Source organism: Centropristis striata, chromosome 24 (assembly GCF_030273125.1).
Source record: "Centropristis striata isolate RG_2023a ecotype Rhode Island chromosome 24, C.striata_1.0, whole genome shotgun sequence".
NCBI classification, from domain to species: domain Eukaryota; kingdom Metazoa; phylum Chordata; class Actinopteri; order Perciformes; family Serranidae; genus Centropristis; species Centropristis striata.
The window spans coordinates 21,683,433-21,701,349 of NC_081540.1; the positions used below are offsets into that span (position 1 = coordinate 21,683,433).

Genomic DNA, 17,917 nt, shown 5'->3' on the forward strand with positions numbered 1-17,917 from the left:
CTGTCAGGAGGCCAAAGAAGCGTTTGCAGCGTAAACTGTCCCTCACGAGGAGGGTGTAGGCCACGCCCCCGAACTCCATGTGGATGGTCTGAGAGCCCAGTCCCACCTCCAGGTAGCTGAGCTCCAGGATTGGGTGGCTGTCCCTCTTCTGCAGCCAATCAGAGAGCTGGCCTCCGCTGGGAGGAAACAACGTTGGGAATCAGAAAAGTGCAGCAAATACTGTCACAGTGAGATGGATTCAATAGTTTACTTGATCTCTGGCGCTTGGAGGTGTGACTGCCAGAACAACACTTTAAAATGAGTTTGTTAAGATAAAGTTTACACAGCAACATCATGGTAATTCACTATGTAATACCTCATTTTTCAAGGCTAAGATATTGGGTCTGTTTAATAGTTCGACTTCTTGCACGGTGCCAAGATTGTAGTCCAGATCCAGAAGGTGGGACACTATGTAAATATTTGATTATTCTGAATTTGACGCCAGCAACACATTTCCAAAAAGTTGGGACAGGGGCGACAAATGCTCAAAAAAACACCAGTTTGGAAGATTCCACAGGTAAACAGGTTGATAATAACAGCTGATATGATGGGTGACGAACGGTTGGGCGTGGTTCACCACTTTGAGGGGAACTGCGTGGGCAAGTCCTCAAACAGTTTGAGAATGTTTCTCAACGTGCAATTGCAATAATTACATAATAATACATGCAATAATTACATAATAATAAGACTCAGAGAATCCAGAAAAATTTGCATGTGGGGGGCAAGGCAGTAAATCAACACTGGATGCCTGTGAGCTTCAGGTGATGATATGATAAATGATAAAAGACATCATTGGGCTCAGGAACACTTCAATTTGTTTGTCTGTTCTGAGCCTATTTTGGCCGTTTTTGAATACTTTTGATTTTGCCTTCATGTAGCACATAAAAAATGTTTACAATACCCATATTTGGTATCCATTTTTTCTTCACCTACATGATCTGACAATTATTTTCCCACTTTAACCTACTTGATCAACATATTGAGCCCAAAAATACACAAAAATCATGAAATCCGAGATGAAAAATTATACTATTTACTAGAATAAAAACCACAAATATGCTCAATGAACTGTTTTGGAACTCGAAAATGTAAACATATGATACAAATATGAACATATAAAAAGGTAAAATTTAAATATAATAAAACTATATACAAAAAAGTCCCATAAAAACATGTATATTTATAGGCTTTTTTCCCTTGTTAGCTGCAACTCTTCAAAAACAAACTATGTGCAACATTACATCTTATCATTATTATCTTATCTTATATTTTTATCATATCTTTGGTTTTACTAGAAATCAATATAACCGCAGTGCTTGTATTTTGAAAAAAATAGCAAACATTAGCACTAGAGCTAACAACACTTTTACTATAGTTAAGATAACAAATATAGCCAGTAATATATATGACAGAATAAAATAAACTCTAACAAACCTTGTGTCCTGTCAGTCAGCCACTATAGAAGCCTTTAGATACTTTATATCAACTTTATATGAATTACTACGCACTCGTTATTATTTACCGTTCGTTTTTTCATTTAACCGTTCTACCGGTTATTTCCTGTCACTACCTTTCAAAATTAAAGCACCCATTTCACACTGGACGGCACTTTTTCAAAATAAAAGCACCTCAACATTGTTAAACACCTTGAAAATGTACAAACATGAAAAACAAGCTATATAATACAAAAACACAAATAGGAAGCTTATTAAAGGACATTTACAGTTGTGTTTAAAATAAATGGAATAGTGATATAGTGATTGGAGTATTTACTACTTTTTACTGGTATACTTGATTTACTCCAAACCAGATAATTTACTATATTTTATAAAGCGATTACATTAAAGGAACACTCCACCGTTTTTTCATATTAAAACATGTTATTCGGGTAAGTAAGACGAGTTGATACAGACCTCTTGCGTCTCAATGCGTGCACTCAATCGCCCTGGCGCGCGGCGCCACTTGGCTAGCACTTAGCTTAGCCCAGTTCATTCATTAGGATCCAAACAGATGGACAGTTAGACTTCGACTCGGCGCAGTAATATCATCACTTCCGCTCCCTCTCACTTCCGTCAGGAGTGATGATATTACTGCGCCGAGTCGAAGTGCTCCCAAGTGCTATTTCGCCATACATTATAGTTCTCCTTTTTATCCGCTTTGAAAAGCGCCACGTTTTATTTTGTGTCGCCATACTTGGTCGTTTAACTACTCGTGTAGCTGTATTTAAATAGGGAAAACGTGGAGGAGTTTGGTCGCTTCTAACTGTCCATCTGTTTGGATCCTAATGAATGAACTGGGCTAAGCTAAGTGCTAGCCAAGTGGCGCCGCGCGCCAGGGCGATTGAGTGCACGCATTGAGACGCAAGAGGTCTGTATCAACTCGTCTTACTTGACCGAATAACATGTTTTAATATGAAAAAACGGTGGAGTGTTCCTTTAATATTGAGCATAACTTAGTTCCGAGTTTTGGTCCGGCCCCTGCAACCTTCGTGGTGTTGGTCATGTGGCCCCTTGGGAAAATTAATTGCCCAACCCTGTCTTAGAGGTACTGAAGCATAGTGGAGAAGTTCGTTGTGGCCAGATGAGCCCACATTTTAAATTGATCATGAAGTCATGGACTTTGTGTCTTCCGGTACATACAGGTTTTGGAGCAACAGTCTTTTCCAGGGACGTCCCTGTTTATTTCAGCAGGACAATGCCAAGCCACACATTTTTGCAACGACAGTTGTATATAAAGGGAAAGAATTTTGCTTTTACTTCAACAATTACTGTCCTCAGTGAGTCGTTAAAAGAAAATGTGATGCAACACAGTGGTAAACATGCCCCTGTCCCAACTTATTCCTGGTGGAAAAACACTGACTTCACTGTGAATCTGATGATTCTGTTCTTTTGTTGGGCAAAAGAGTTAACCCTATAAAGCCTGAACCATGAAATAATTGCCAGAAAATTATATTTTTTAAAAACTTGAGTATTTATTGAACCTGCTGACAAAAATAAATAAATCAATTTGCATATATGAATTCTAATTTGTATCATATTTGATACATCACGTCTTTTTGTGCAATTTGTTGCTCACAGTTTGTTTTTCTTGAACTAACAAAAACATAAAACCGAACATTTTTATCCTATTAAGACTTTCCTTTTAACATTTAATTCAAATATGCAAGAAAAAAAAAATGTATCAGCTGATATGAACCTGTATCAATTTTGCTACATCTGGTATTTTTGTGCAATTTGCTGCTCAGTTGTTTTTTTTAATCTCCAACACATGCATACTAGGGCTGGGCGATATGGCCCTAAAAGAATATCACGATATTTCAGGCTATTTTTGCGATAACGATATTCTTGACGATATTACCAAATACTTAAAAAGATATCGAAAATATGATTTTTTTTTAGTCTGTATGAATAATTAAAAATCTAAAATGTAGTGTGAAGTGCAAATCTCAACAGTTGCCAAATAAAAAAAATTTTACTCTTGACTCTTGAGTATGAGCAAATAATAAAAATAACCATTTAGGGGTTCCGGGGGCATATTTTAATGACATTTTGTAAAGGAGAATAAAGGTTCTTGTATGTTTTATTTAAGGCATCTTATTTTGACAGTCTTCTTGTAAATTCTGTGGTGGATTCTGTCAACACACTGTGCTCTTATTTTGAAAGCTGCATGCGTTTAGCTACAGGGAGTAAGGAGCTTTTTGTGATTAAAACAACTTTAACCACTACATCAAGAAGTAGGAATGTTGCCAATATCATGATATGCATTTTTTTTAACCATAAAAAAATATATACCGATATTATTGTAAACGATACGATATGGCACACCCCTAATGTATACATCAGGTTTTTCAGGAAAAAAATATATCAGACTGATGATGTAGAGGTCTCAACAACTTGTGTATCAAATATGATACATTATACTTGAGGTATAATTGTAGCCTGCACACCAGTGAAATCTCACACATGCTGTAGAAATAACAGGAGATAACTTATCTGTTGCTAAGTTCAGTTGATTTATAACTGGGTGTAACCTTTATTGTGCTTAAAAACTCAAGTATTTTTCTGTTCGGGGAGCTCCCATAACTCTTGGGCTGTGTGAGATTTTGTGCACTGTCAATAAAGAGAAAATTTTACTTCAAGATCCTCGTTTTTGGGCGTGATTCGTCACCCACATTGTCAAACACGTTACAGGTCGAATAAGTTAACCCTATAAAGCCAAGTGTATCATATTTGATACACATGTTGTTGAGACCTCTACATCATTAGAGTGATATATTTTTTTCCTGAAAAACCTGATGTATACATGTGTTGGAGATTAAAAACAAACAAACTGAGCAACAAATTGCACAAAAATACCAGATGTAGCAAAAATGATACAGGTTCATTGCTGGGTGAAAACTTCATATCAGCAGATAAATAATTTTTTTCTTGCATATTTGAATTAAATGTTAAAAGGAAAGTCTTAATAGGATAAAATGTTAGGTTTTATGTTTTTGTTAGTTCAAGAAAAACAAACTGTGAGCAACAAATTGTACAAAAAGACCTGATGTATCAAATATGATACAAATTAGAATTCATATATGCAAATGTATTTATTTTTTTTGTCAGCAGGTTCAATAAATACTCAAGTTAAAAAAAAATAGAATTTCCTGGCAATTATTTCATGGTTCAGGCTTTATAGGGTTAATATTTACATCAAACAACACAGTTGATCGGTTTGGACGTCAACTATATCGTCTTTGTACAGTTTTCAATTGAATATACGTCAAAAAGGATTAGAAAATGACCACACTGAGTCCCCTTTTTTGGAATCAGGGTTGTAATTCCTATGGTTAAAAAAAAAAAATCTCAGCAACTTTGCAGCCATTCTGCCGCAGCCATCACAGCGTGGGCACATGGCCGAGGGACAGGGATCTTGTTTTGATGAGAGAAGAAAAAGCCTTTCATTTGTGTGACAGAGGAGAGGGAAAAATAACAAAGGGGCTTAAACTCGCCAAAGGAGAAAAGAGTCTACGGTCTGCAGACACTGCGAGGTCAATGTGTTCTCAAGATGTGACCCAGAAACCTGCACAGGTTATGCAATAAAATCCACATCCTAAATGGGAAGGGTGTGGAACTACACGCCAGTATTAAAAGTCATAATTGTTAACTGGAGAGTGGCGCCCTCTTTTGAATCGCTGTCCACTCCAGCAGGATTTGATTACTCTTTTGATAAAGTGGAATGTGGTGCGTCAATATCTCACTGATTTAGCGTCTTTAGACTACAGAGCTATCTTTATGCATTCATTCATGCATGCATAACTTCCAAAACCTAAAACCATGCAATCTCTGAATGCAGTTTTTAGTTGGGAAGTTTAATGAGGCAACGATTATCTGAGAGGTCACAAGAGGTCATTTTTATATAAACCAGATTCCAAGAAAGTTGGGACATTGGGACAATGTGTAAATAACACAGAATGGGACAATATAAATGTATGTGCAAACTGAACTTCTGGTTTATAAATATACACTACTGGTAAAAAGTTTTAGAACACACCAACTTTTCCAGAATTTAATTGAAAATGATGCAGTTTAATGTCTCAGTGTACTCTGAAATTAATGCACATTTGCAACATTTAAAATTCTTTATTGAGCATGATAGTGTTTTGAAAGTAAAAAAAAGATTCAAAATCACATTTTATGTTGGACTAAAGGACTAAAAAAAGACACAAAATGACAAAAAAAAAGACAAACATGACAAAAAAAGACACAAAATGAATAAAAAAAAACACAAAATGACCAAAAAAAGACACAAAATGACTAAAAAAAGACACAAAATGACTAAAAAAAGACACAAAATGACCAAAAAAAGACACAAAATGACAAAAAAAGACACCTAAAGACACAAAATGACAAAAAAAAGACACCTAAAGACACAAAATGAATTAAAAAAAACACAAAATGACCAAAAAAAGACCCAAAATGACTAAAAAAAGACCCAAAATGACAAAAAAAAGACACAAAATGACCAAAAAAAGACACAAAATGACTAAAAAAAGACACAAAATGACCAAAAAAAGACACAAAATGACTTACAAAGACATGAAAATAATTCAAAAATGGACAAAATAGCCCAAGACTCCATAGAGTTAAGTTGTTAACCCATTTCTTGTTCCCTGAAAAAGGCCTACTTGTATAATTCTGAAATGTACATTATTTTCCAGTTTTGGTTAAGCTTACCTTTTTTTATTTACCTCTGGCAGTTCACCACTTACCTTTGGACCCTTTCAAGCTGTTCATTTGACTTGAACTGCTTGAATTTCAATAAAAAACTGGAAAAATTGGGGTGTTCTTAAACTTTTGACCGGTAGTGTACACTCTTCTGAATTGGATGCATACTGATTTTATTATCGTTTTACAGTGTCCCAACTTTTGTGAACACAGGATTGTACTATACTACTGAAAATGCTCCATTAGGGACTAATATCATCAAACATGAATACAATTGGGCTAGTTTAATCCACAAGAGTCTCAACTTTCCAGTTGTACCCGATTTATGCAATTTCAAGTCTGTTTTGGGTGAATACAATGGGCGAAAATGACACATTTGTAGAAAAAACATTGTTTTCGCCCCATTGGAATAATATAAAGTGGGCATGTCTGTAAAAAGGAGGCTTGTGGCTACCCAGAGAACCACTTTTCATTCAGATATCTTGAGGTCAAAGGTCAAGGGGCCCCTTTGAAAACAGACATTCTAGTTTTTCTTTCAGAAAACTGTTTTATTTTGCCGCCTTCCTGACTTGCAATAATATAGTGCATATAATATACAATATAGCACGAATTATGCCTGAAATTTGTTTGTGCACTTAACATAACTGCATACAATTCATCATTCAGTTAAGTTGGTGTACTCACTGTGGTTCTGATGTCATTTCCAGGAAATAGATCCGCTGATTTGACACCACCAGCAGAGAGGGGACCTCCCCTGGCTCGCCAAATTTGACAGCTGACATCTAAAAAGGCAGACAGAAACAATACATGACTAAACTCTTTATCGGGCGAAGAACTATATTTGCTAATGTCACAGACGGTGACACCATGACATCTGACCAATCAGTATGATAATAATATAATATTAACTTTTTTGACCTTGACCTCCAAGGTAAAAGTGAAAAATGTTAAAAAAAAAATCTGCAAGAAACAGTCGTACAAACAGAGTTATTCTTCAATGACTTGTACGATGAGAACTTGACTTTATTTTGAGAAAAAAGTTGCAAATTTACAACAACAAAATCTCGTAGATTTGCCACTTTAATCTCGTACATTTTTTTCTCAAAAAATTCCCGCAGATTTAAGAGATTTAAAGTGGCAAATCTGGGCAAAAAAAGTTGTAGATTTACGAGAAAAATGGGGAAAAAGCTACTTTTTTTCTCGCAGATTCACCACTTTAAATCTCATAAATCTGCACATTTTTTTCTCGTAGATTTGCCACTTTAACCTCGTAAACTTTTTTCTCAAAAGATTACCCCCCTCCCCGGGTCCTTATGTTTTTTTTACACATTCTGGCAGTATGTCATATCCTCCAATATTCTCTAGGGTTGAAATTTGGAATTTGCAAGTATTTCAATTCCCCTATTAAGGGTTAAGGCCGGGAAAGCGGCTACGTCGTTTTGTAGTATTTGTAGTTTTTTCCACCTATTTTTGGTCTCTTTTCCAAAAATGAAATCATGGTGAAGACGACTATAGCGGAGGGAGCTCAGATATAACAGCTATAAGCTCTCAAATACTTTTTGAATTTAATTTCTATCTGCTACAGAGGCTGAAAAATCCATTATTTAGTAGGAAGAGTTGACACTTCTGTTGAATTTACAGAAAAACTTCAGGTTTTAGGGCAGGGGTCTTAAACTATTGATATGAAAGTTTAATGTGAGTTTTATATGAATGGCACTTGTTGTGTGGAAGGTCCCTTTAATTACTTTTTTGGGTAATTTTATGTCTTTTTTTTGGTAATTTTGTGTCTTTTTACAATAATTTTGTGTCCTTTTTTTAAATAATTTTGTGTCTTTTTTAAATAATTGTGTGTCTTTTTTTAAATAATTTTGTTTCTTTTTTGGTAATTCTGAGTCTTTTTTTGGTCATTTTCTTTTTTAAGTAATTACATTTTTTTCCAGTCATTTTGTGTCTTTTTTGGGTCATTTTGTGTCTTTTTGGGGTCATTTTGTGTCTTTTTGGGGTCATTTTGTGTCTTTTTTGGGTCATTTTGTGTCTTTTTTGGTCAGGCATTTTTCCAGGTGTTTTAGGCCTAAACGGGTTAAAAAGAGGCAGTATTTAAAACTTTATGTTTTTTTTTACACATTCTGGCAGTATGTAATATCCTCAAATATTCTCTCGGGTTGAATTTTGAATTTGCAAGTATTTCAATGAGTGCCCTATTAAGGGTTAAAGCAGGAGAAATCTTATTATCTGGTTTGAAAAAATGGCTCTTCTCACCTGTGATATCTGTCTTTCTTATTTTTTTTTTTAACTTAGTTTTTATTTAAGTTTCATTCACACTCGTGTACAGAATCATATTCAACATATCTACTGTTTCATACACATGGTAACACTTAAGGTACATAAAAAAAAATACTGAGACTATAATGACAACGAAAAATATAAATTAAAATGGAATAAAAGAAATAAAATTATATCAGTATACCCATAGCGGGGCACCACCTTTTTAGTGAATATATGTTTTTGAAGTCTTAAGGAGTATGTTATTTGTTCCATTTGATATATTTCCTTTATTTTTTCAGACCACATACTATATGTTGGGCCTTCAACCACCTTACTGTAATGCATTTAATTGCTGTTGCTAGTAAAATCTGTAAAAGATATTTTTTGGCTCTTCCTTCAATGCCTTTTGGTAATAGACCTAGTAGGGCCACCATTGGATCCATAGTTATATTTCCACCAAATATTTTATTAACTGTTTCAAACACTTCCTTCCAGAATGCTTTCAGTTTTGGGCATAGCCATAGTATGTGGGTCTGATTGCCAGTGATATCTGTCTTTTACAGCTAAATATTACATAATGATTTATAAGAAGTTATCCGTGGCTGACACCAGTTTCTCATAAGCTCCGTAGGGCTTTAAAATCAAACCTCTAGACCGCAGTCTTGCTTAATGTCCTCTAAAAAAAAAAAATCTGCAAGAAACAGTCGTACAAACAGAGTTATTCTTCAATGACTTGTACCAGGAGAACTTGACTATATGTCGAGAAAAAAGTTGCAAATTTACTAGATTAAAGTGGCAAATCTACAACAACAAAAAAGTCGCAGATTTACGAGAAAAAAGTGGGGAAAAAACTACTTTTTTCTCCCAGATTCACCACTTTAAATCTCATTAATCTGCGCATTTTTTTCTGGTAGATTTGCCACTTTAAATCTCGTAAACTTTTTTCTCAAAATATTATTTTTGTATGTTTTTTTACACATTCTGGCTGTATGTAATATCCTCCAATATTCTCTCGGGTTGAAATTTGGAATTTGCAAGTATTTCAATGAGTGTCCTATTAAGGGTTAAAGCAGGAGAAATCTTATTATCTGGTTTGAAAAAAATGCTCTTCTCACCAGTGATATCTGTCTTTTACAGCTATATATTACATAATGATCTATAAGAAGTTATCCGTGGCTGACACCAGTTTTTCATAAGCTCCGTAGGGCTTTAAAATCAAACCTCTAGACCGCAGTCTTGCTTAATGTCCTCTAAAACAACACGAGAAGTAAAAGGGCAGTGAAACAGCGAGCGGCCCTGTCACCGGATAAATAAACAGAACCAAGATGAATGGAGCGGGACCTCCTGTTTCCAGCTGTGGTTTGCTTGGTCCTGTTCCGCTCTTTGCTTCTCGTCCAGGTGTCTGACGGAGAAAAAAGCGCCGGCCTGCTGATTTGAAGAGCTCCCAGGATGAGATGCATATTAAAAGAAGTCTCCAGAGATGATTAACATATATGGTTCTAATTAAGATAAATTGATATAACTTTTAAATGGCCAGTAATAGTTTTTAGTCTACTGATTTGGTGGTCAAACTCTAGGCACGACATATACAAATTGTTATAGCTATTTTTTGTTAGTTTTTTCCAAGCATTCTGTACATCTACACTGTCATTTCCCAGCTTGGGATGAATTAAGTCTGTGTATCTGTGTATCTGTGTATCTGTGTATCTGTGTATCTATCTATCTATCTATCTATCTATCTATCTATCTATCTATCTATCTATCTATCTATCTATCTCCTCTAAATGTCCCTTTTTATTTCATTTATTTATTTATTATTATTATTATTATTATTTGTTTGGTTTTATGTGTATGCATGTATGTAAGTATATATGTATATTTTTACTTTTATTTTTTGTTTTTTATTATTGTTTATTTGGCTACTGTTCACCCCTCCTGTTTTTCTTTGAGGGGGAGAGAGTTGTATTTTCTCATTATCATTACTATTTATTGTTTTTTGCTTATTTTATGTGAATGTAACTCTCTGGTTCGGGGGGCGGGGGGTTGTTCTAAAAGGGGGGAAAATGGGTGAATTGTACCTTTTCTGATTGAATATGTATTATGTCCTGACAACCCAATAAAGATATATATGAAGAAGAAAAAAAGAAGTCCCCAGGATCGCCGAGTTAGCAGTGGGGGAGGGTGGGGGGGGCATGAAAACTCATCAAAGAAGCAGCAGAAGAAGAAGATGGAGGGCTGAATGGGCTCCCGGGAGATTTACTGACTGCCTTTATGTTGGCTGACTGGGATGAAACCACAGCCCAAGTGTTGCAGGTCTTAAAGCTGTCACCACCCATTAAGCCTGAATCTCTCTGGCCATCGGGGACGGATGATAGAGGACTTTTGAAAACCGCGACCGCAAGAGAAACAATAACAGCGACATAAAAACATTACGCTGCTAAATTCGAGCTATCAGTCACAGGCCGCCATCTTTCCAGAGTCTGGCAACAATACTTTATATTATCAAAGATTTCAAGGGCCTGAAAGATTCTCAATCTGCTTCTTATTGTGAGTCATGAAAGTCCGACATGAACACTTTCTTTCCTGCCAGGAGTTAGAAGACTTTCGGTTATTTCGCATGAGAGTTTTAGACGTTTCTGTTTGTTGTGTAACAGGGCAGGGCTCACTTGGACAAAAGGGTGATTTCACATATTTTCGCGCAACAATCAGAGTTTCAAAGGGACTGTGATGACAGGACACACCCGCAAAGACAGGAGTTTTTGGTGTTAAACCGATTAAATTATTATTATTTTGATTCTTTTTTAAATATGTGGTTTGTTTGGTCCGGTTCCTAGGCGTTTCAGTAGGAGGAGATCCTCACAGATACAGAACGTGTTTTATCTCGATCCCAAAAATGACATGATACCAGCTGCTCTCACAAAACAATAAAAGATCACTTGGTATCGGCTGATACGGCTCATTAACAATCCCTTTCTTGCCAGAAGTTTGATAAGAGAATATACGGTGCATTACGAAAGAATCCATCCATTCTCGTCCGTTTTATCCGGGGCCGGGTCGCGGGGGCAGCAGGCTAAGCAGGGCATTCCAGCCTTTTTAATATATTAGCAAACATTTCTAAACTTCTGTTTCCACTTTGTCATTTTGGTGTATTGATGCAGATGGATGAGGAAAAGAAGAGAGAACACTGTAAAAAATGTTTGTCGAAATTACAGTAAAACTCTGTCAAAATACATCAGAAATAGGGCGCGAAATTAAAAATTGTATATCACCGTAGTAGACACTTTTAATTACCGTAAATTATGGGTCTCAAACTCGCGGCCCGCGGGCCAATTGTGGCCCTCGTGATGACATTTTGTGGCCCCCACCTTGATATGAAAGTTTAATGTGAGTTTTATATGAATGGCACTTTACCGTGTTGTGTGTGGAAGGTCCCTTTTATTACTGTTTTTGGTAATTCTGTGTCTTTTTTTAATAATTTTGTGTCTTTTTTAAATAATTTTGTGTCTTTTTTAATAATTTTGTGTCTTTTTTTAATAATTATGTGTCTTTTTTAAATAATTTTGTGTCTTTTTTTAATAATAATGTGTCTTTTTTGGTAATTCTGTGTCTTTTTTAAATAATTTTGTGTCTTTTTTAATAATTTTGTGTCTTTTTTTAATAATTATGGGGTTTTTTTGGTAATTCTGTGTTTTTTTAAATAATTTTGTGTCTTTTTTAAATAATTTTGTGTCTTTTTTAATAATTTTGTGTCTTTTTTTAATAATTATGTGTCTTTTTTGGTAATTATGTGTCTTTTTTTAAATAATTTTGTGTCTTTTTTAAATAATTTTGTGTCTTTTTTAATAATTTTGTGTCTTTTTTTAATAATGATGTGTCTTTTTTGGTAATTCTGTGTCTTTTTTAAATAATTTTGTGTCTTTTTTAAATAATTTTGTGTCTTTTTTAATAATTTTGTGTCTTTTTTTAATAATTATGTGTCTTTTTTGGTAATTCTGTGTCTTTTTTTGGTAATTTTGTGTCTTTTTTTAGTAATTTTGAGTTATTTATTATTTAGTAATTTGAATATTCAGTCAAAATTACAGTTTTTTGCTGATATTTACATTTAAATTTAGTGTAGAAAACCCACTAAGTGTATTTTTTACGGTGACGTTCTGGCAACCAAAGCTGCTGGTATTTTACTGTAAATTAAACAGATAATTTTTTACAGTGTACATTTAAACAATTTTAGCATAAGGCTTCAACATAACAAAATCTGAAAAAAATGAAAGTGAGTATTTTTTTAGAAGTTAGCATCTCCATGGGGTCTATTGAGAATTCCTCTATGGGATTTTTGCATTGGATTTTGGATCATTGCAGAAAAAACGTGTGGCAAACACACGTTTCTGATGCTTTCGTGTTTTGTTCAGCAGGATAATCGTCACAAATGAAAAAACACTTTTATGATGTTTGAATGCAGCCAACAGAAGTAAAAAGCTAATGTCATGCGAAATCGTAGCCGGAAAAATTGTTTCTTAACCAGTTTAATTTTGTGTCTTTTTTTGTGGTAATTTTGTGTCTTTTTTTGTAATTTTGTGTCTTTTTTGGGCCATTTTGTGTCTTCTTTTGGTCATTTTGTATCTTTTTAAAGTAATTTAGTGTTTTTTCAGTCATTTTGTGTCTTTTTTTTGTAATTTTGTGTCTTTTTTGGGTCATTTTGATACTGCCTCCAGCAGCCCCCAGGTAATTTGAGTGCGAGACCCCTGATCTAAAACATGAAATGGCAGCCAAATCAACCTTCTAATACAGATAAACCAGCTGCTCCCACAAAACCATAAAGAACACTTGGTGTCGGCTGATTTGGTTCATTAGCAATCGGTTTCTTGCCAGAAGTTTGATCAGAGAATAGACAGTTCATTATGAAAGGGTCTAAATACTCAATGTGTCAATGTGATATTTGACTTTTTCCTTTTTAATATAATGGCAAACATTTCTATACTTGCGTTTGTCATATTGGTGTATTGAGTGCAGACTGATGAGGGCAAAAAATGAATTGAAAAACTTTTTTTTTCTAACTTGTGAGTGCACTCTGTGGCGGCTAAATCTAAAGACTTTTGGTCCATATTGCCCAGCCCTATGTAGAGTTGTTCTGGGGTTTTAATATGTGTTCTCCTCACTCTTACACACCTTGAGGAAGGAGTGCAGCTCCTCTTCCTCCTCGAAGACCTCCACATCCAGGAACAGCTGCAGCCGATGGTCCACCGCCTCGTAGTCCTCAGACAGCAGATCCAAAACATCTAGCACACATTAAATATGGTTTAAAAGCTTAATTCTTGCATTTCGGCCCAGAACAAAACAAACCAGGGTTTGAAATACAGCTTATAAAAAAATAAACACTGAAAATGAATAAATCTGCTCTTGTCTACTTTATTTATTCCCTCAAATAATATCTTGCCTTAACAGTTAAGCCGTAGTTTCCTGGCACCGGTGTGAAGAGTTACATATTTCTTGGCTTTTATGAAACTTTAACTGCAGCGTTAGCCAACAGAAAGGCATTTAAGAGCAATAAATCCACCGAGGCGCAACAATGGAGGGCGATTTGAACGTTGACGAATGGTTGCGGCTAATCAAAAACGACAGATTGCGACCCGCCGGGGGCCAAAAACAAACCCGGCGTCTTTTCATTTGAGGAGTGCAAACAGCGATCAGATTAAAAAGGCCTTTGAACCTTGAAGCAGCAAGGTGAACACACACACACTGATTCATCTTTGGAGAGACAAAGCTCTTCTTCAGAAAGAAGAAAATGAGCTCTGAAACAATGGCTGCACTGTCACCAGAAGACACTATATTCAGTGTTAGCATGGTTCCAGAAGGATACATGACATGGCACTGCAGCTACATTATTATTATTATAAAAAAAAAAAGAGAAACGATAGAGAAAGCTATTATTACGCCTCCCTCTCTTCGGCTTCATTCCTCTCCCATCACTTCCAGTAATGATTCCAATCTGTCTCGCTGCACAGATGTGGTTCATCTAAAAATGGCAGACAGATGTGCGGGGAAATCGGATGCTGTCGCAGAGATACAGAGCGCCTCCGAGGATTTTCTGCGCCGGCCGCACACAATATTCGCCAGATCCCAAATACTTCCCATCCCCACTCGCTTTCAATTAAGACTTAAATATATCTTTAGGAAATGCAACGAAGCTGACGTAAACAGTTTATACCGCACGCCACAGTTGATGTGTTTTACAACGAGCATGTGAACGGCAGGATTCAAATAAGTCGTAAAATATCAGTTATGTTTTACTGCTGTTTGGGCTCGTCTCCAGGGAGCAGGCCTGCCAGCTTCACGCTGCTATTCTGGATGTTAAAAATCTGATGGCTGACACGGTTTGTCCATTTAGAACATGGGTGTCAAACTCGCGGCCCGCGGGCCATTTGAGGCCCTCCTGACGATATTTTGTGGCCCTCAACTTGATATGAAAGTTTAATGTGAGTTTTATATGAATGGCACTTGACCGTGTTGTGTGTGGAAGGTCCCTTTAACTACTTTTTTTTGGTAATTTTGTGTCTTTTTGGGGTCATTTTGTGTCTTTTTTTGGTCATATTGTGTTTTTTTAAAATAATTTTGTCTTTTTTGGTAATTCTGTGTCTTTTTTTTTTAATAATTTTGTGTCTTTTTTGGTAATTTTGTGTCTTTTTTGGTAATTCTGTGTCTTTTTTTGTCATTTTGTGTCTTGTTTTTGGTCATTTTGTGTCTTCTTTTAAATAATTTTGTGTATTTTTTGGTCAATTTGTGTCTTTCTTTAAAGCATTTTGTGTCTTTTTTTAAATAATTTTGTGTTTTTTTTGGTCAATTTGTGTCTTTTTTCAAAGCATTTTGTGTCTTTTTTAAAGTGATTTTGTGTTTTTTCAGTCATTTTGTGACTTTTTTTGTAATTTTGGGTCTTTTTAAAAATAATTGTGTCTTTTTTGGTAATTTTGTGTCTTTTTGTGTCTTTTTTTAAAGTGATTTAGTGTTTTTTCAGTCATTTTGTGACTTTTTCTGGTCATTTTGTGTCTTTTTTAAAATAATTTTGTGTCTTTTTTGGTAATTCTGTATATTTTTTGGTCATTTAGTGTCTTTTTAAAGCATTTTAGTGTGTTTTCAGTCATTTGGTGTCTTTTTTTTTCTTATTTTGTGTCTTTTTTTGGTTATTTTGATACTGCCTCCAGCGGCCCCCAGGTAATTTGAGTTTGAGACCCCTGATTTAAAAGAATCCATCAAATGTGAGGAATTGCTGCTTTTCTCAGTTTTTTTTTTTATCACAGAGACAAACAACTTTTTTCATTCATGTTGAAGATGTCACTCTAGCCTTTGAGGCACTGTTTTGTTTTTTGCACTATTTTTTTTACATTAAAACAGAGGTTTCCAGTTAAACAATGGGACCACAGCTTAATTCTAAGTGGGTCTCAGCTGGGTCAGCTTCATTAAACTTTACTTGGAAATGCAGCAAATTTCCAGAGAACTGCCTTTATTTTGAAGTTTTTTTTCCAAGTGAAACATCATTTTCAGCACCGCAGCTGTTTTGCACAAGTATTACTCTATTTCAATCAGGCCTCTTTAAATGTTAAAAATAGTTTAACTGGCCTCACATTTTATGGAAAGTTTTGAATGTTTTTGATGTTTTATTCCATGTCGAATTTCATCCACAGAGCTTCTTGGTGAGTTATGATACAAACTTGTTCCATCAAACAAAATAAATGAAGCAATTTACAGAACATACGATTGTGTAAACATCATATATATATATATATATATATATATATATGTATGTGTGTGTGTGTGTGTGTGTGTGTGTGTGTTCCTCAAGGTTTTTTTGTTTTTTTAATTGTTAATACTTTTTCTATTTCTACTTGTTTATATTGTAAATTGTTAATACTTTGTTATATGTTTTACTTGTTAATTCTTTTTAATATATATATATATATATATATATGAAGAAACATTTACTTTGCTAATACCTCTCTTAAATTTCTAGTTAATACTGCTGTTTACTATTTTTTTTTCTATCCAGTTTTTTTGCTGCTGTAACTCTTGAAATTTCTCAGCTGAGGGACTAATAAAGGAAATCTTAATCTTAATTAATTACATATTTAAAAACAGAATTTCCGAGACTTTTTATGACCACATAGATATACAATTTTAGACCTAATTCATAATTTTACTTGTAAAAGTATTCACAGTAGGGTCGATATGGCCTTGCATTAGTAAAAAGTGATTTTTTTTTTCCCGAACTGCATTTAGGGCTGTTTCCACAACCGCCCAATACCAAGAATGAGGCGGGTCTCACTCGCCGAAACGCCCCTAATTTGAATACGAGCCTTCCGGAGCGGACTTTTATCGGGACTATTTTTCAAGATGGAGACTCCTTCTTACTCTTCTTAACGAGCTGCGGGGGCCGGCGGCTCGTTAAGAAGAGTAAGAAGGAGTCGAATCGGCACAGTCCTCCTGCAGCAGTCTCTCCCAGCTGCAGAGCCGGAGGGGATGTTAACCCCTTAGCGTCCAGTCTGCAAATTGCTGCTGCTGCAGGAGGTGTTCACTTAGAAATCTCTCTTTGTTTACAACAAGCACCGGACACTCTGCACAGTTAGCGATGCCGGTTAATTAACGATCACTGTGTTTATGATCAGCGGAGACGCTGTGCATAATTAGCCATGCTGCTTTGTTTATGATCAGCTGCTGACGTTGTGCACAGTTAGCGATGGCGACCACAGTTGCGTCTCCCGTGGCTAATCCGTCGTGTATGTGATTTTTTTTTTGTTGGTAATTTTGTCTTTTTTTAAATACTTTTGTGTCTTTTTTGGTAATTTTGTGTCATTTTTTGTGATTTAGTGTCTTTTTTGGTAATTTTGTGTCTTTTTTTAAATAATTTTGTGTCTTTTTTTAAGTGATTTAGTGTTTTTTCAGTCATTTTGTGACCTTTTTTGGTCATTTTGTGTCTTTTTTTAAATAATTTTGTGTCTTTTTTGGTAATTTTGTGTCATTTTTTGTCATTTTGTGTCTTTTTTGGTAATTTTGTGTCTTTTTTTAAATAATTTTGTGTCTTTTTTTAAGTGATTTAGTGTTTTTTCAGTCATTTTGTGACCTTTTTTGGTCATTTTGTGTCTTTCTTTAATAATTTTGTCTTTTTTGGTCATTTTGTGTCTTTTTTAAAATAATTTTGTGTCTTTTTTTAAGCGACTTAGTGTTTTTTCAGTCATTTTGTGACCTTTTTTGGTCATTTTGTGTCTTTTTTAAAATTATTTTGTCTTTTTTGGTCATTTTGTGTCTTTTTTGGTAATTCTGTATATTTTTTGGTCATTTAGTGTCTTTTTTTTCTTATTTTGTGTCTTTTTTTGGTCATTTTGATACTGCCTCCAGCGGCCCCAAGGTCACAGTTGCGT

The 17,917-nt window shown here is 35.0% G+C and overlaps 1 protein-coding gene across 1 annotated transcript in view; it reads right to left on the minus strand.

Annotated features, from left to right (window-relative positions):
* stk11ip (serine/threonine kinase 11 interacting protein) overlaps window positions 1–17,917 on the minus strand; it is an 82,303-nt gene that overhangs the window by 21,301 nt on the left and 43,085 nt on the right. The window contains 3 exon segments of the mRNA XM_059327641.1: window positions 1–176; window positions 6,933–7,030; window positions 13,677–13,786. Of these exon segments, the coding sequence (XP_059183624.1) occupies window positions 1–176; window positions 6,933–7,030; window positions 13,677–13,786 (384 nt within the window).